Source organism: Solanum dulcamara, chromosome 6 (assembly GCF_947179165.1).
Source record: "Solanum dulcamara chromosome 6, daSolDulc1.2, whole genome shotgun sequence".
In the NCBI taxonomy this organism is placed as follows: Eukaryota; Viridiplantae; Streptophyta; class Magnoliopsida; order Solanales; family Solanaceae; genus Solanum; species Solanum dulcamara.
The window spans coordinates 8,225,096-8,246,404 of NC_077242.1; the positions used below are offsets into that span (position 1 = coordinate 8,225,096).

General features: G+C 27.2%; 1 protein-coding gene across 1 annotated transcript; it reads right to left on the minus strand.

Moving 5' to 3' along the window:
- Nucleotides 1-2,581: 2,581 nt before the first annotated feature.
- On the minus strand, nt 2,582-11,337 carry LOC129891747 (disease resistance RPP13-like protein 4). Its single transcript, XM_055967214.1, has 3 exons — nt 11,214-11,337; nt 6,460-6,518; nt 2,582-5,504 (listed from the first exon to the last, which is right to left on the minus strand). The coding sequence occupies exon 3, from the start codon at nt 5,495-5,497 to the stop codon at nt 2,840-2,842; it is 2,658 nt and encodes an 885-aa protein (XP_055823189.1). The 5' UTR covers nt 5,498-5,504; nt 6,460-6,518; nt 11,214-11,337; the 3' UTR covers nt 2,582-2,839.
- Between the last annotated feature and the right edge of the window lie 9,972 nt (nt 11,338-21,309).

Here is a 21,309-nt window from a genome sequence, read left to right on the forward strand (position 1 = left end):
GTTTAAATTTTGAATTTATAATAAGAAATTCATTAAATAGGTAATAAATTTTAATTTAAAATTCAATAACTTAAAAAGAAAATAAAATTTTAAACCTATAAATTTTAAACTTTAGCTCCGCCTTTGTATATATGAACTTGACATCTTTAATTGTTTATGGCAATCAACATCGATCCTCTTGACTTCTACCCCTTAAAACACTATATGTATATACATATAATTTTAATAATCCACACGTATACCAATTGTCTGTCAGCTGCCAGACAGTTCGGACTCTGTTTCTGCACTTGTCAATTTGACAATTCTTTTGGACTAATACCAGTTCATCAGACCTAAATAGTACGTATTTTGTTTCCTTTCTAAGAAAATGTGATGAATAGCTACAAATGCTTAAAGGTTTTAATAACAAATTTCTATTATTCAATAATCTTGTTGTTAGTATTTCTTGTTATTATTATTGTGAGGTTGTTATTGATTCTTAGGGTGCGTTCGGTATGGAGAAAAATATTTTCAAAAATAATATTTGTCGATTTTCTTATATTTGGGTAATTAAATTTTTAGGAAAATAAGTTCTTTCATGTTAGAATTAAGTGTTTATCATCATTCCAAAAGTTATATCTAATAGCAAAGGCACAAATTTATTTCTTAATTAAGTCCATAAAGGAAGCGTCATAAGCGCTTACCATCACGCCTAAAGTTATAGCTGATAGCAAAGATGCAACTTCATTTCTTAACTAAATTTACCGAGCAAGTGTCATGTTCGATCATTATTCAGGCCCCGGCCACCTCAGTCCTCTCGTGGGCTTTGCCATAGACAGGATGTTGGCGTTACCCAACACTTATAAATATTGAGAAAGTTGATTTCTCTTGTGGAAGTAAAAGAAATTAGGTTACACAAGTGACATTCTCGATTATAGTGTCCTCTGCACCTTCCAACACACCTCATGTGTATGTTTGATCCCTAACCTTGTAGCCCACCTGCCCGTCACTCCACTCCCCTACACTCGACTCTCACCTTCCATGGTATTTAACTATTTGTCTAGATTATATATAAATAATTTAAGAATAATATTTTTTACTTACATATCGATCAAAAAAAAAAAAAAGTAAACAACACACTTACTTTCCTAGAATACATTTACCATCATTACCGAAAACACCCTAATTTCTCTCCTTTTCTTTTTTGAGTCCCCTCCTCTAACTTCCAATAGTTTCTAGGAAATTTTTGAAGAAAAATATTTATCAAGAAATATTCAATTAGAAATAATATTTCTTGGTACTAATTTGATACACTTTAGCTCGTTAATCTGACTATCGAAGAACAACCCGGACTCGAGTCCAAGAAGGATTGTCACCAGGCCTTTGTAAGGAACTCTTCTTCTACAAATAAAAGGAAAAAGTTACACATTGGGCCTTTAATTATTAGCCATATATTTGCGGGCTATTATTCTAAGGAAAAATTACGAGAATTAGCAAATATTATTAGTGTATTATTTAATATAGTTATAATTTCACATATTTATGAATCATGGCTATAATTTAATAAAATTTACTATTATACAAATTTGGGGCTCATATATAAATCTCTAAAGGTATGTATTTGTCTACAAAACGAATTTAAGGGCTCATATACAAATCTCTAAATCAAATTTGTATTTGTATATGAAATCTCTTTGAAAACTCAATTTGTATAATGCAGCGAGATATATAAATGAAAATTGACATAGCAACTGAAATTATAGTTATAGAACATAATTAGACAAACTGTAATTAAGAAGCCTAATTATATTTTCAGTATTTGTTATTTTTGTTTAATGTGCGACTCTATAGTTCAAAAGAAACCAAAATAAAAGCAGAAATATTTGGTCCAACAGAATGTACAACTTACCTCATTTCTTGAGCCAGAGTCTCTCTTGGTCTCCAGGAAATTACACAACAATATTAAAAATGGGAGAGTCCTTTTGATCTCCTTGTTTAGGGATGGGCGTTCAAGCTGTTCAAATTGGATATAAAAATTTCAATTTGAATTTTTAGTTCTTGGATTGAAGAAATTATAATCTAAAGCCAATTCAAATAACCTTGGATTAAATTTGATTTCTTAAGTTTGGTTTTAATTTGGATATTTCAGATTTTCGATTTTAATTTTTTAGCCTTCAAGGCAAGTCATAACAGTTAACAGTCCCAATACAGCAAATAATTTTCTCTTCTTAAAATATATGACTTCATACAATTAACAAGGATTTACGCCACCCATGTCGTGTAATTCCATATGAGGCGTGTAATTTCATATTACAGTTGACACTATAGTGATTAGGGTCGTACGGTACTAATCAATTACACCTTTGAAATTGGACTTATTAGCATTGAATACACATGTGATATGAGTAGAGCTGAACATCAATATAAGACATAAAAGTTTTGAATTTTTGAATAATCAAAATCCGTAGTACTAAATCGGATATTGAATTTGAAATTCATAAATTTTAAAATAAAATCCAAAATCCAACTCATAATCCAAATATCCGAAGCTTATATCCAAAAAGTTAAGATTTCAATTTGGCCCAAACTATAGACAAAACTATCAGTGAATACAGTTGGGCAGGGAAGCCACAAGAAAACCACTCTAGTACAGCATCTACAACATAACCACTCTTAATTGTTATTGCAACACTGGCTATTCCATACATCCATATAACTAATCTAAATACCACAATAGTGAAAGCTACTTACAATATTGTTACAAACCAAAAGTGAAATGAGAAATGCATCAAACTAATACAACTTGTAAATAACAACATAAATAGAAAGCAAACAATGCCACAAACTGAATACTAAGAAACTAGTTCATCTCATCTTTGTGATGGTGTCCTTCCATGAGGGGAACAACATTTGGCTCTTCATTTTCTTCCTCTGGTTTCCTCCAAAATCCTATATTCTTAACAGAACAATTGAACGATTTCAGCGATCCACAGTGGCTTGTTTCCACATACTTTAGGCCAGGTATTGCACTTCTGATTCCGTCCCATGTCTCCTCTAGATTTGGCAAGCATTTCAAGCAAAGTCCTTCGATTTTCCATTTCTTTTCATCACTACCCCTGAAACTGTTGCTCAATTGTTGTAGCACGCTGGATTCTTCGATACAAAGATAATGTAGTTGATCTAGCAAATCAGGGGCTATCCATGCTGGTGTAGTAGGTCCATTGAAGTGCCTTAGATACAATTCTTCGAGAGATTTAGGTGGTGACAACTTCTCCATCCTCTCTAAGAAAATATCATCTTTACGGTCACCAGCATTAACAATTAGCATCCTTAGATGTTGAAATTTTTCGAGTACTGTTAGTTCGTCTTCCTCTATCATGCTTCCATCCATGAAATCCAATTGTAATACTTGAAGTTCCCTCAGATCCTTTAGATCACGCAAGTGACATGCATTTCGTATCGTTGCATCAGGTATCTTGAAGCCATACAATTCTTGAAGATGGGAGAGTTTGGAGAGACCGCGTGGTAGATAAGAAAGAGAGGTACAATTCCCCACATCCAAGACGATCAGCTTTGAAAGAAGGGTGATTGATTTGGGGAGCTGTTTTAAGTTCTTGCATTCACCAAGTACCAAAATTTGGAGGCCCCATAACTTCTTGATGGATTTTGGCAGTTTAGTCAAATTTGCCACGTCTCGAAAACTCAAATAGGCTAGACGTTTCAAGGATGTGATCCAATGCCACATATCCTCTTCACAAAATTGGAGACTCTCCTCAAACTTGCTGTGTGAGAGGTCTAAAACCCGGAGAGACTTGACTTGAGCCAATGCAACCTGCCTAGTGAAGCCCATGCAATAGGCTTTGTTGAGAAGAAGTGCCCTTAACTTTGAGTTTCCAGCCAAGGGCTCCAGTTTTGTTTCATCTGTCACACCCATTCGGCGAGAATCTTTTGTGGCTATGTTTGTATTATTCTCATCTAAACTGCAAAAGCTCTCTTCTATTGCAACTCTGATTATCATATCTCGAACCAAGTCATGCATCTTGCAACTGTAAACTCTCCCGTCATAGTTTCTTTTCCTCACAGCTTCAACGAGGCATCGACTTATCAATTCTGATAAACATTCAAGAGCCATTTTTCTTGCAATTTTTTTCCCTTTCTTGTAAATGAATCCTTCTCCAATCCACCAATTTGCCAGTTGATCAACCTGTATCTCATAATCCTCTGGATAAATTGCGAAACATAGAATACACTGCTTTAGCTGGAGAGAAAGATCATCGTAACTTAGTTGCAGAGTAGCCATTAAAGAATCTTGGCTCTTGCTTTCATTTGCCAATATCTGAGGCAAATCTTTATATACCTCCTGCCACACGGAACGCAACTGAGATTTCGATGACAATAGACCTCCAATTGCCTTGATTGCTAGGGGAAGACGACCACATTTCTTCAGGATGTCTTTTCCAACTTGTTCTAGTTCAGTATCCTCGCATTTTCCCTTGGATGACGCGAATGCAACCTTGCAAAATAACAACCACCCCTCTTTCTCCGAAAGAACCTTGGGTCGATGAATTTGTTCTTCCTCGACTCCCATTTCCCTAACGACGACTTCATTTCTAGATGTAATAATGATGCAGCTGTTCTGCTTCTCTGTTTTGGGCAGTCCTTCAAAGATCCGTTTCCACCACCCGTCATCAATGCTCCACACATCATCCATGACAATTAAGTATTTTTTGTTGGAAAGTTGTTCATGAATTGTCTTCAACAAGAAAATTTTATCTGACCCATGATCCGTCTTTGTGAGTTGTTGCACAATACTCCTCATGATCTCAAGCTCACCAAATTTTGATTTACAAACCCAAATTTTCTCTTCAAAGGATGAACAAACGTCTTTATCGTTGTAAATCTTTTGGGCAAGTGTGGTTTTGCCAACACCTGCCATCCCCACAACGCCAATTAGTTGTAACGATCCGTTGAAAGGAAGGATCCACTCTTTTAGTGTCTTTGTATCTTCAGCTAAGCCAACGATCTGAGATTCATCGATGATGTCTGATGTCCATCGAATCCTTCCACTACCCCTACTTACAAGTTCTTCACTCTTATCTACAAGACTAGCCATAGCGGGAATAATGTTCAATAATTGACGGATACTCACTATATCCCTGTTGATTTCTGCCAACTTCTTTCCAATCTGATTACGGAAATAAATTCCACGTGGAGAAATATATGAGAAATGCCTGTTTTTCATCTTTTCATACTCTACTCGGTTCTGGCAGTCAATGACCAAATCATCAATTCTATAAATCAGATCTTGTAGTCTAGAAGAAGCATCCTTAAGAGTGTCGTACTTCTCTCTGTGCCTGTCCACATCACCGAGGTATGATTGCAAACTTACAAGCTCTGACTTCATCTTATCAAACTCATGTTCAAATCCAAGAACATATTGAACTTCAGCATCAACTTTGTCAACCAAACCCTTAATTAGCATCTGGATAGTCACATTAACTATCGCATCTTCAATCATTTTTCCTCTGCAAAACGTTTTTTCAGAAATCTCATTAGTGTAATACTACACAGACTTTAGACAATCAGAAAGATGAAAACTAACATGAACATAACAGAGTTATCCACATTAAACCATATCATATTGAAAACTACGAGTTTTTTTTTTCCCATAAAATTCCGGAATTTGAAAACACCAATAAACTAATTTCACTTCACATTACTCAGAAAAATTTAAAAACAACTCCAATTTGTATCCATGCCCTAACACAATTTTCGAACGGTATATTACTAGGTGTTTGGCCATAGATTTCACATATTTTCACCTCCTTTTTTTTTTGAATTTATAGAGTTTAGTTGCATTTTTCGCAAGTTCTTTTGGAATAATATTCATGCTTAATGGGAGTAGTGAGTTGAAAAACAGATTTATGAACTATTTTCCAAATTTAAAATACAATTTCAAGTTGAATTTCCAATTTTCAGGAATAAACATTGATTTTCAAATAAAGTAAAAAATCATTTAGGCAAAAGTGAATACTGTTATGATCAAACAATCCTAAAAGTTTCCAAATATTAGAATGAAACAACTTCAACATCATTCTTTAGGATAAAAGAAGTAAAAACAGTACTAAACATAAACCAACAAAATATCTTTCTTTAATTGTCTGATATTGGCATGTTAAGTTATATTAAATACATGCATTAGGTTGTAGTAAATGTAATTTCAAAAGAAAAAAAACAGAGGGAGTTGAAATTATCAAGTCAAATATATCTACCTGAGAAATGAGAAGACAAATCAGATATGTAAATTAAAAGTATTCTTAAATGAAGATAGATCTATAATCAGAGATTAGGGGATTTCGGAGCAGAGCTTAGTGCACCGGACAACCCGTAGAGTAACTAGCAGAAACAGAAGGGAAAGAACAAAATACACTAGTGCAAGTTGATGAAGAACAAAAGAGAGATGATAGAACTATTACTCACATGACTTCGTCAGGGAAATTAAATTCTTCAGAGCAAAATTATCTTTGTTTCAGCAAGCACTGGGAAAATCAGTATGATATGTAAGAATCTCAAAATAGCATACAATAATAGTAATAAATTAGTAAGAGCACTCACGTTAGGGGTTCAGGTGGATTAAGGAATATATCTGAGAATAATAAATCACTATACTTTTGGTGAGAGAACATGTCTACTCACGCACAAAATTTTAATTTTATGAATTTTAGAATAATATTTGGATTTTAAATTTAAGATTCATACATATTCAATATATGGAGTGGATGATGCGTATTAGGATAGAAGGTTAGTATGAGTGAAAGTTAGTGGAGGATTGGCATATTATTGTTGTCTATCTCATTTCGATTATCACGCTATTTTGATGTTATTATTTTTTTTCTTGTAACCTTTACATTGTCTTTCTTATTAACACCTACATTTTTTTAATTGTTTCATTTTTTTTTATTTGGATTTAAGACACTTGAGCCAAAGTTTTTGCAGAAGTAACATCTCTACTTCCTGGAGATAATGATAAGATCTGCATACCTGTATGCTCTGCAGATCCAATTAATAAAATTTCACTTAATATATTATTATTATTATTATTATTATTATTATTATTATTATTATTATTATTATTATCCAATATATTTCTTAATCCAAATATAAGGTTTTAGCTCCATAGTATTTTCATTTATTGGGGTGTGGTGACCCGTAGCTTTCAACAAAATCCACAATTACTTTATGCTATTGGTATATATATATATATATATATATATATATATATATATATATATATATATATATACACGGCTATAAACTTATAACAAAGATAATGCATAATTAAGTAATTCTCAATTATAATCGAAATTTCAGAGATATATCTTAATTTAATTATGGTCTTATTATCCCCTCTAAATTATTTTAAAATAGAATAAACACATCCTAAAAGTTGACGTCTAAACTATTTTAAAATGGAATAAATACACCCTATAAGTTGACATAACATAGAGAGTATACATACTCTCTAGAAGGCAAGTGATGAGCATAAAAATTGGACACATGTCATTTTTTAATTGGTAACTTTATAATTTGTTAGTATACATAATTATTGATTTAAAACTTATATATATTTAATTATTTTCATTTCTTTCATTGTAAAATACTTATTTTAATTTCTTCCTCACTTTAAACTTTTTTTTCATTAATTTCTTATCTTTTTACTTTCTATTTTAAAAAAAAAATTATGCGGATTTTTTTTAAAAAAATAATTAAAAAGTGTCTTTTATGTTAACGTTTTAATTTTTTATGTTTTATTTGATTTTTCACTTATTTTGATATCCATTCGAAATTAAATTATTTTAAATACAAGGCACTTTAAAATTAAATTTAAAATCAAATCAAAAGGAAAGACAAAGAAAATAAAAGGAGTAAATCACTAAAAAAAATAAAAGAGTAAAGACAATGAATGAAGGTAAATAAACTTTAAAAAGGTTTAAATACAAGAATTTTAAAAAAAAACTATGTGAAGAAAATAAGAAGATTTAAAAAGAATTAAAAACTTAAAAGAATAATTATTGTTTTTAATTTTATTTTTAAAAATTAAAAATTTATTTGATGATATGGTAGGCGCGTTTGTATAAACACAACCAACTTACTTGGTTAAAAGTGTCAAGTCAACACAAAAGGTGCACAAAAATATAAAAAAATGAATTTAAGGATAATAAAATCTTAGTTAAATTAAGATGCGTCGCTGGAATTTCAAAAAAAAATAGCTTTAAGTTAAAAAATAAAAAGTTAAATTAAAATGACTTTTAAGCCAAAAAATAAAAAGCAGAAAAAATCCTATTTTTGGGTTTTAACTTTTTAAAAGTTATTTTTAACTTACTTTTAAGTTATTTTTAACTTTGTCATATACTCTCAAAGCTAAAAATGATTTTAAAATAGGTTTGACCAACTTTAAGTTAATTCAAACAGGGGCTTGTATATTTATCCCTTATACTATCTCCGTTTTATATTAAATGAGCACTTTGCATTTTACATGATAATAAAGAAATTATTAATAAATTGTTTAATTTTACTATTTTGTCTTTAGCTCATATTAATTAGGCTCTTGAAAAAAAGAAGTTTTTGAATTTTCAAAATTTATTTAAACTTCAAAAATATATTAATTATAGAAATAAAAAAAAATCAATTAATTATATTTTTATTTAGTAAAATGTTCATCTAAGAGATAAAGATAGCAACAAACATATTAATACGCAGGGTCAAATGTAGCAGCAACCTAAATTGGAGTTTAGTAGAAAAGAAAAAGAAGAAAAGGACAACTAACATTGCTTTTCTTCAGTAGCGTTAGATGCTCTTATAGCTGTACAATCACTTAGGGGTCGTTATTTAACCCAAAAATAAATAAATTAGAGATCATTTGATAATTGATGATAGTTATGCGGATTTTGATAATTGATTAGAGTTAAGTAGATTTAATAATTTCATTAAAAAATTATATACTATGTTATGTAATTATTAATTATGTCGTGTTTAATTATTCATGTATTAATTATCTATTTATTAGTTATTTCATATAAAATAATAAATAAATTCTCTCCTAATTTATACATATATTAATTATACAAATTTCTAAATTACAAAACCAAACATCATATTACTTTTATATATGAATTAACTTATTTTCTAATTCACTATCAAATATGATATTACTTAATTATACAAAATTTAATGCATGCACAATTCATATCCAAATCAACTACAAGTATTTAAGTACTGAATCTATCACAATCAGCATATATTCCCAAGTATTTAAAAGTATCTTTACAAGAAAAAAGGATGAACGATAGAAAAAGAAATGGAGAGGTAGTTAACTTTACTTTTGAAGAAGATATTTTTGAGACATAAAATCACCATTAAAATTATTGCGTTTTTTTCAAAAAGACATTGAATTTGCGAAGGGTCCTAGTGCTTCCTTAAATAATTTAAAACTGTTATATCCCAATTTTCATCCAACTTTAATTGCAAGAAAGTGCTAAATTAATTTTAATTTTATTTTTATTTTTTCTTATTTTATTAACTTTTTTTCCTTTTTTATTTTTTCTTTCTTCTTCATTACTCTTGCTCTCTTCTTCACTGCCGGTCCTTGGCGTAGTTGTCATCGCGGCTAATTCTTTGGCGTAGCCTCTATTTTCATCATTATTATAATACCACCTCCACCGTTAATATCATTAAATCACTAAACTAAAATTAAAATTGAGAAAACTGACTATCAAATTAAAAATTAATAATCACCTCCAATCTACCATCTCCTTTCCAACAATATTACAACAATGATGCATAACTCCATTACCATGAAGGTAATGGAGTTCTATAATACTCTCTAATCAAAGAAATTTCTTAATTGACAAATTAAATACTACAATAATTGAGTTCAACACGATAACAATGGAGTTTTGAAGTACTCTATACAAAGTTTTACAACAATGATGCAGCAAAACTCCATAATATAGTACTTTCTCATCGAAGAATTCCTTAATTGAGAAAAATGACAAAAATGGGTAAAGTAAATGGATCTTCTAAGTTGTAGATAAAAGAAAAGGTAATTGAATCTTTTGAGTTTGAATGAAGAAGATAACAAAAAAGAAAGAATTAATTTTATTGTTATCTTAATGATTTGGGCTAGGAAAAAAAAAAGAAAAAGAAAATACTTCTTTCACTGGTGGAGAAGTAGAAAAAAGAAGTAAAAGAGAAAGAAAAAGAAAAAGACTGAAACGAGAAAATAAAGGGTTATAATTATATTTAATAAAAAGTAATTTATTTGTTTTTAGTTTTAGCGCTCTGTCAGAGAGTGATATACACTCTTTGTGTTAGATGTCGAAAAAATGTCTAATAATTTAACTTTAAATTAATTTGGGGTGTATTAAGATCTCGTAAAATTTGAATGTCTTTTTTAAAAAAGGGAGTTTTTGCCTCATACAGCTCCGGCCGAAGATCGGGGGAAGTTTAGAAGAGATGGAGAAACCTACAATTTCAATGGTGAATTTATATCTTTTCTCTTTTGAGAATAGAGTCATAAATTTCACATTTTTTTACATTTTTTTTTTAATTTATAGAGTTGTGTTTAGTTAATTTTTTGGCAAATATTTTTGGAATAATGTTCATGCTAAATGTGAGTAGTGAGTTGAAAAACAGATTACTAACTATTTTCCAAATGTAAAATACAATTTCAAATTGAATTTTGAATTTTCAGGAGTAAACATTGATTTTCAAATAAAGTAAAAAAATTATTTAGACAAAAGTGAATAATATTATGATCAAACAATCCTAAAAGTTTCCAAATATTAGAATGAAAACTTCACATCATTCTTTAGGATAAAAGAAGTAAAAATAGTACTAAACATAAACCAACAAAATATCTTTCTTTCATTGTTTGATATTGGCATGTAAAGTTATATTAAATACATGTATTAGTTTGGAGTAAATGTAATTTCAAAAAAAACAAAAACAGAGGGAGTTGAAATTATCAAGTCAAATATATCTAACTGAAAAATGAGAAGACAAATCAGATATGGAAATTAAAAGTATTCTTAAATGAAGATAGATCTATAATCAGAGATTAAGAGATTTCGGAGAAGAGCGTTGAGTAACTAGCAGAAACAGAAGGGAAAAAACAAAATACACTAGTGCAAGTTGATGAAGAACAAAAAGGATATGATAGAACTATTACTCACATGACTTCTTCAGGGAAATTAAATTCTTTAGAGCAAAATTATCTTTGTTTCAGCAAGCACCGGGGAAAATCAGTATGATATGTAAGAATTCAAAATAGCATACTATAATAGTAATAAATTAGTAAGAGCACTCACATTATGGCTGCAGGTGCACTAAATAATAGCAACTTTTTTTTTAAAATCAAACTCTCTTCCCTTTTTTATATTAATTAAATTTTTAAAATACCTATTATATTCTTTTATTATTTCTTTTTTTACTTCTTTAGAAATTATGATATTTTTATTTTCTTATTTAATGTAACAAATTTTTCATAAAAGCATAAATATTATTTTTTGAATAAAAAAAGTAAAAAATACTAATTAAATATATAAGTTAATGATATTTTATAATGAAGTAAATTAGCATAGTGAGAAAATTAATTTTATTAATAATAATTAAAACTCTAATATTTATTCATGCAAGTGAAAATAGCAAAGAATAGTAACTATACAAATATATTTCAATGTAGGAAATACAAATAATTAATTTAATTAAGGAAATTTTTTTAAAGATTGTATTATTTACATTTTAAATTATTTTAGATTATAATTTATGTAATACTTCATTAATGTCAATCAAGACTTATTTATTTATATAGAAGAGAATATCCACCACCATTATATTACTTGTCTCTCATTCTAAAAATAGTTGTTTTAGTTTAGTTGTCCAATTTATGAAATTTAAGAAATTTTTAATATTTTTTTATTTCTACCCTTAGTATTAAATAACTGCATAAAATAGTAGTAGTCAAATTTAAGGTTTCAAATACTATTAATAATGTTAGTTTAATAAAATACACCTCTTATTAATATTTTAAGGGGTGTCATATATATCAAGCAGAGTCAAGTAATATGAAACACACGGAGTAAAATAGTGGAGAAAAGAAAAATATACGTATACATACATTTATACACACTTAATACATATTATATTGAAATAACAGTCATAAGAATAATACTAAATTTTATGATAAATTCTTTAAAATATTATTCTACTTATAATGTTAAAAAACTTAAAGAAAAAGTTATAAGTATCTATGTTAAAAGGTAAATTATATATAATATAAAAAGATATTAAATAAATATGATATAACAAGGGTAAAATAGATAATGCATGAGATGAAAGGAGAGTTTGATTATTGTTCAAAATTGAGGAAGGAGTTTGATTTTAAAAGCAAAGCTGGGCTGAAAATCATAATAAATCACTATACTTTTGGTGAGATAACATGTATACTCACATACAAGGCTGGAATTTTAATTTTATAAATTTTAGAATAATGATTTTGAGTGATAATAATTGGAGATAAGTGTCAAAAATACACTTAAACTGTCATTTTTTTTTGAGTTTCATACATAAACTATTGGGAGTCTGAGTTTCATACATAAATTATCACTTCCTAATTTGATAAACACACATCTCTCTTTTATTTCACTCTCACCATGGTGTGTGTGCTACACTCTCTCTATCATTTTAAAAGATTTGTCACATCACACTCCACATAGACAAAATATTTTACATATATAAAAATTAAATAAATTCTTAAAATTAGTTAAAATTAAATATTAAAGTATTACTATCCCACCCTAAAAATATATATATTTTTATTACCCTCCTCCACCACTTTTTCTCACCATACTCCTCCCCCAATTTTTTTTGTTTTATTTTTATTTTTTAAATTTCTTTTATAAAATTTTTTTTAAAAAATTCTTACTTCATCTTCCCCTCCCACTTTAAATAATAATTTATATATTATTTTTATTTTTTAAAAAAAAAAAAATTTTACCCCTCCACACCTAATCATCCGCTTCCAAATTTTTTTCTTGCTTTGTGTTAGATACATACACTATACACATGAGTGAGAAAAATAACTTTCTTTAAAAAAATAACTTTTTTAAAAAAATAATTTTGCTTTTTTAAAAAATATTTTTTGGGGGAATAGAAATAATTTAGTTTTAACTTTTAATTAATATTAATAGTTTATTTATTTTTTATCAATATAGAATATTTTAGCCATATGGCAAAAAAAAATTAAAAAATAGAGAGAGTAGAGAGAGAGTAGAGAGAGTGTATTACACACACCACTTAGGTGTGTTTCTCAAATTAGAAGTGATAGTTTAGGTATGAAACTCACAATCTCAATAGTTTAGGTATGATGCTAAAAAAAATAGATAATTTAAGTGTGTTTTTAATACTTATCTCTAATAATTGATAAAGTCTCCATACCTTATATGCTTCACAGATCCAATTAATAAGATTTTACTAAATATATTATTATTTTTATTATATACATATTGAAAATGTTTCTTAATAAAAATATATTATTTAAATTAAAGTTATTGAATTAGATCAATCCTTATAAAGTTTTTAGCTCCATAGTAGTTTCGTTTATTGGGGTCAAGTGACCCCTAGCTTTCCACAAAATCCACAATCACTTTATGTTATTGGTTTTGCGGTATATTTTATATATACATGTTGCTATCACTTTATGTTATTGGTTTTGCGGTATATTTTATATATACATGTTGCTATAAACTTACAAGTGTATAACAAAGATAATGCATAAAGGCTATAAACTCATAAGTGTATAACAAAAATAATGCATAAGTAATCTGAATTATAATTAAAATTTTAAAAATATATCTTAATTTAACTATGATTCTATTATCTTCTCCCCTCCTAAACTATTTTAAAATGGTATAAATACATTCTAAAAATTGACGTCTAAATATTTTAAAATGAAATAAATACACCTTAAAAGTTGACGTAGCACAGAAAGTGTGCATATTCTCTTGAAGGCAGGTGATGAGCGTAAAAATTGGCCACATATCCTTTTTTAATTGGTAACATTATAATTAGTTAGTACACATAATTATTGATTTAAAACTTATATATATATTCAATTATTTTCACTTCTTTCTTTGTAAAATATTTATTTTAATTTCTTCCTCACTTTGAACTTTTTATTTTTTTTCATTAATTTCTTATCTTTTTACTTTTAAATATTTTTAAAAATTTATGTGGATTTTCTTAAAAAATAATTAAAAAGTGTCATTTATTTTAACATTTTAATTTTTTTATGTTTTATTTGATTTTCACTTATTTTGATATCCATTCGAAATTAAATTATTTTAAATACAAGACATTTAGAATTAAATTTGAAATCAAATTAAAAGGAAAGACAAAGAAAATAAAAAGAGTAGATAAAGTCAATAAGAAAATAAAAGAGTAAAGACGACGAATGAAGGTAAATAAACTTAAAAAATATTTAAATATAAGGAATTTTTTTTTAAAAAAATACTTTTATTAATTTAATTTAAATATAAGATAAAGAAAATGAAGGAAATATTTTATTTATAAACTCAAAATCTCTTGAATCTTACTTCAAGTTCTCTCAATTTCTGTATTTTCTGTATATTCTTGTGTGTTTCTGTCTATTGAAAATAACTTAACAACATCCCTATTTATAATAGTAAGAAGTCAAATTAAACTAGGAATAAAGAACCTATTTCTATATAAACTAAGACAAATAAATTTTAACTAGACATGAATTAAATAAATAACAAATAACAAATTCTAAACAATTTAAGATTCCTACTTTAATTTTGAATTATTATTTCAACAGAAAATAAGAAGACTTAAAAAGAATTCAAAACTTTAAAAAATAATTATTTGTTTAAAAATGTTTTTTAAAAAATTAAAAATATATTTGTTGATATGATAGGCGTATCTGTACAAATACAATCAACTTACTTGATTAAAGGTGTCATATCAGCACAAAAAATATATAAAAATATAAAAAATTAAATTCAAGAATAATAAAATTTTAGTTAAATTAAAATATATCTCTAAAATTTCGAATAGTTATACATTATTCAAGTCAACCTAAATTGGAGTTTAATATAAAAAGAAGAAAAGGACAAAGAACATTGCTTTTTTTCACTAGCGTTAGTGCTCTATAGCTGTAGTGCTGTACAATAACTTAGGGGGTCGTTATTTGACCCAAAAATAAATAAATTAGGGATCATTTGATAACTGATGAGAGTATGCAAATTTTGATAATTGATTAGAGTCATGTAGATATTAATAATTTTATTAAAAAATTATATATTATGTTATATAATTATTTATTATGTAATGTTTAATTATTTATGTATTATTTATTTCATATAAAAAATAAATCATTTTTTTTATAATTTATGCATATATTAATTGTGCATGTTTCTAAATTACAAATCAAATATTATATTATTTTTATATTTAAATAACTTACTTTCTAATCTTCTATCAAATATAATATTATTTAATTATATAACATTTAATGTCTGTATAACTCATATCTAAATCAACTACGAGTATTTAAATACTAAATCTATCACAATCAGCATATGGGTATTTACAACTTACAAGTAATGAACGATAGAAAAGAAGTGGAGAGGAAGTTAACTTTCCTTTCCTAAAAACTCTTAACATCTATTTTATATATAGAGAGAGATCAACGTGTTTCACATTTTCTTCCGCTTTTGTTTTTGTCTACTTATTAATTTCATCTTTATTGGAAAGTAATTTTCTGCATAGAGCAACTTTTGTGCTGGCTCAATCAGCTTTATGTAGGAAAGCATTTGTCTGCACTTCTACTTTTTCTCTCCAATAATATAAGATAGAATATATCACAATCAGCATATGTGTGATATGTCCCCCAAGAATCCTCTATTTTTTCCACAATGAAAACTACTTAGCTAGTCTTCCATTACCTTGGACTTTGAGAAAGCTATGGACCCTAATATTATATATGGTCTTGGTCTTTTCTTTACAGACATATCCAGAACAATCGGAACAAATGGTTTTTTATGACCGTTTATAAATTAAATAGAAGAAATAATAATTTTTAAATATTTTTATTAATGAAAATAAAAATCTCTTATAATATATATATATATAAATCAACAAACAACAATAATATATTCAGTGAAATCATACAAAGTAAGATATCGGGAGAGTAGAGCGTATATTGACTTTATCTCTACCTCTTGAAGGTATAAAAATATTGTTTTCGATAGACCCTCTACGCAAATAAAACAATTTAAAGTAATAATGGAAAGGGAAAATGAGACATGATAACTAATAAAAAAATAATGTAAAATATATATACAACAAATCGTAGCATCCATAATAAGGTGTGATCACGTAAACAACATATGATAACAAATACCAAAAATCAAAACCTACATAAATAGGCTAATAATATGACATATACAATGCTTTAGACTGCTACTAAGCCAAAGACTATATGAATATGTTAATATTAAAACAAACGCTTGGCTATATCCTAAACTTCTACGGTTATACGTGAATCTCCTCATCTTGATATCTAATGTTATGCCCTCATTAATAACGTTATGATTGAATTACAGAATCAAATCTCTCGAACAGTATAATCTTTTAAAATTTTTCTGTAATAAAAGGAACAACTTTCCAGCGTTACATTCCACCTTTGCATTTTGTATTATCCTTGCAGTACTGCTCCAATAATAAAAAAAAGTTAGAAAAATGGAGCCTATTACTTTTATTAAGGACCACTCGTATCAGCATTTACTACAGTACTCATTTACGTAAGGCCAAGGCCTAATGTCATATTCTACGGACTTTGTTTGCTATACATGAATTATAAAGCAATCAGTTGAATATCGTTTTATAATATATTATACGGAATAGGGCCAAAATTATCCCTGAACTTTGAAAAATAGTTTATTTATGCCCTCCGTTCTACTTTAGGGCCAATTATACCCCTACCGTTATACTTTGGGCCAAATATGCCCTTCAGTATAATAGAATGCCACGTGTCAGTTTCTCAGTGGTCAACTTATTTCTCCTTTTAAATATGTTTTTTAATTTTTTTTAAATCTGTTTTTAAAACCATTTTTTAAAAATATTTTTTTAAAAAAAATCTATTTCGTTTTTTTTATCTATTTTTAAATCTGCTTTTTAATTTATTTTTTTAAAATCTGTTTTTTATGTATTTTTTACAATATGTTTATTTTATTTTATTTTAAATTTGTTTTTAAAATAAATTTGCATTCACAGATTTTAAAAAAATATATTTAAAAAGCAGATTTAAAAATAGATTAAAAATGGATTTAAAAAACATATAAAAACAGATTTTAAAAACAAATTTAAAATAAAAATTTTTAAATCTGTTTTTTTATCTATTTTTTACAATATGTTTATTTTATTCTATTTTAAATTTGTTTTTAAAATAAATTTGCATTCACAGATTTTTAAAAATAATAATTTAAAAAGCAGATTTAAAAATAGATTAAAAAATGGATATAAAAACAGATTTTAAAAATAAATTTAAAATAAAATAAACTGATTTTAAAAAATATATAAAAAAACAGATTTAATCTCAAGGGCATATTTGGCCCAAAGTATAACGGTAGGGGTATAATTGGCCCTAAAGTAGAACGAATGGCATAAATAAACTATTTTTCAAAGTTCAAGGGTAATTTTGACCCTTTTCCGTATATTATATATTGTTGTATTGTATTATTTAATATATATATATATATATATATATATATATTTTATTTTTTTTCTATTTTCGGATATATCACTTTATCGGATATACTACTTTACGTGATGTATCGAAAAGAGAAGTGATGTATCCAAAATTGAGACGTGATCTATCAAGACATTGAGTGATGTATCCGAAACCGAGACACGATCTATTGGAGCATTTTTGGGATGTATTCGGATTCCACCAAATTTAAGAGATTTTTGTAATTTGAAAAAGAATAATGATATGATGAAATTAACTCTTAACACTATTGGATTTGGGTAATCTCTATTATAAAAAAAATGCAAAAATTACTAGAAAAAATGTTTTTTAATAAATAATTACTGATTTTAGCGATACTTTTTATTTATTATCATTTATAGCAATATATGACAATATTATGATATATCTACTATGTATTAAAAGTAAATTATGCATGCAATATAAATGTATTATAAGTGTTTTAAAATATATTATACTTGTTTGGTAAGAAATTGACACAATGTATTATAAGTGTATTAAAGTATGTGATAAATAAATTATCCATTAATAAAACTTGTACTATATGAGTTTTATAAATTATTCTCACTAATATGTATTAAAATTGTATTATAATTGTAATATAAGTGTTCAGTGAAAAAAATTATTATTGCTATAAATGATACATTTATGTAAATTTCCCCGAAAAAATAGGGTGAAGGACAAAACAACATTATTAAATTAATTAAAACTAATGGCAAGATAAGGAAGAAAAATAAGATAAAGATTAATATAATATAATAATATTTGAGTAATAATAATCAAAGCAAAAATTTATTTAAATTAATAAAAAGATTAAATTTATTATTTTCTCTGATTTAAGCTCAAGACCTTTGATTAAAAGTGAAGTATTACCGGTAACAACCATTCGAATAAGCTGCAATTCTTCTGCACAATTATAAGGGGTTTAATTGTCTAATAAAGATTATGGTTTTTTGTTCACTTTTTTAGATGAGATTAGGACTGTGAATTGTGGGAGAAGCCAAGAGAGGTTAGGGGTGTACCTATTTCAGGTTGCTTCTCGTTTTTAAAATATCAAATCAAATTAATTGTATTAGAATTTTAAAGTTATAAACTAAACTAAATCAACAAAAATAAGAATTTTTTACTTTGGATCTTTTCAGATTTTTCGATTTTTTGAGTTTTTTATCTTGATAAAGTCTTCTCACAAAATATATAACTTGTACTTGAAATATTTCTTTAATCTTAATAAGATATAATTATCTAAGATGTTTCTTAATTAATAACATATGAGATGAATGATGATATTATAATAAAATATTCAGTAAAAGAAAATAGTGAAATCACACAAATCAAATATTGCTAATTAATAACCTTAATGAAAATGGTCATATTCTAAAAGTATTAAGTCGTGTCAAAATAAGTACGATGAATAAGTATTAGTTACATACCTAATTAACATTAAATAAAAAATTAAGATATGTATTTTCACTATGTAAATTAACCAATGCAAAATTAAAAAGTAGATATCTAATATATTATTGTTATTCCTCATATTGAAATAATTTCATTTATAGCATTAGTATTGATTTGATTTTGATATATATTTTATTTAAATTGATTAATAACATGCATTTATGAGCTATAAAACTCATTGGACTATTCAAAATTTATGACAAAACTTGAAATAATATGTTTAAAGAGAAAAACTATATAACAAAAAGGTTAAGAAACATTTAGAATTTACATAAAATATTTATAAAAATTGTATATATGTAGTTAGATTGGTTTGGTTCGATTTAATTTTTTTTAGTTAAAATCAAATCAAATCGCTAATTGCAATTTTTTCTCAATTGAATACGATTTGTTGATTTTCTTATGTACACCAATAAAATAGAAGAAAAAGCCCAGGACAGACTTCTCATATGATTGAAAACACGAGATTTTTTTTAAAAAAATTACTAGGAAAAACACTTTTTAATAAATAATTATTGATTTTAGCGATACTTTTTATTTATTACCCTTTATAGCAATATTATAATATATTCACTATGTATTAAAAGTAAATTATGCATGCAATATAAATGTATTATAAGTGTTTTAAAATATATTATACTTGTTTGGTAAGAAAATTGACACAATGTATTATAATTGTATTAAAGTATGTGATAAATAAATTATCCATGAATAAAACTTGTATTATATGAGTTTTATAAATTATTCTCGCTAATATGTATTAAAATTATATTATAATTGTAATATAAGTGTTCAGTAAAAAAATTATTATTGTTATAAATGGTAAATATTTTCTTAATGTAGTACATTTATGTAAATTTCCCTTTTTTTGATTTTTTATTTGGTGTTCGAAGCCTGTGGAATTCCGATTAAATTCGAATTGCGCACTGCAGGGTCCATTCGGCGATAGCGCTCTCAATAGAATTCTTTTCATTTCTAGGGCTTGAACCTGAGATCTGTGATTAAGGGTGAAACAGTCTCACCATTGCACTATAATCCTTGGTGAAAACATGAACTTACTTGGACTAGTGTGAAGTTATAACTATCCATCATCGTACAACTCTATCAATCATATACAAAGTGAATAGAGTTATCTAGATTAATTTTTCTTTTTCGAGTTAATTATTGTCCGGCAAAACTAGGTACCTCTTTAATTACCGGCCAAAACTAGTTCGGCTACACATATTAATTATGAAGGAATTAAATTGGAATTACGTAGAAGACATTAATGGAACCTTGATCTGAAAGTGGAGATTAATGGAGTGGAACAATTCATGAGGATCAGATGCCCCTCAACTTCATTTTGACAAAAACAAGACCCTTTCTAAAGTTACTTTTTTTATTGCAAGATTGATTGAACAATGAGAGCCACTACACTAAAATGAAAAAAGTTCTATTTTGCTATCATGGACCATGATTAAAGACTTTGCATGAAACATCCATCTAAAGTCGATCAAGTATTTATTCTCTTATTTTACCCACTAAATATCATATCATTAGTAATTACACTGAAATAATTCTAGCTTTTGTTCAATAAGCATCTCCCATTTATGTTAGATTTGAAGAAAGGTCGAATTTTTAAGGCGTGTGATATATGTATAATGTGTTATCTTCCATGCATATTTGCCTCATTCTCCCAAGTTGACTCCTTAACCGGACGATTCTTTTATTGAACCTTCACAGATGCAATTTCCCTTGACCTCAACTTGCGGACCTCCCTATCAGAATAGCTATAGGCTTCTCATCATAAGACAAATTCTCATCAAGCAAGACTGAATCCCAACGAATAATATAGTTTCCATCACCGTGATATTTCTTTAACATAGACACACGAAACACTGGGTGTACTCCGGACAAACCTGGAGGTAAAGCCAACTCATAGGCCACTTCTCCAATATGCTTAAGAACTTCAAACAACCCAATATACCTTGGACTGAGCTTACATTGCTTACCGAATCTTACCACACCCTTCATGAGTGAAACCTTCA

Excerpts from the sequence above, each read along its gene's own strand:
- LOC129891747 (XM_055967214.1), bottom strand. The coding sequence starts at position 5,497 with ATGATTGAAGATGCGATAGTTAATGTGACTATCCAGATGCTAATTAAG.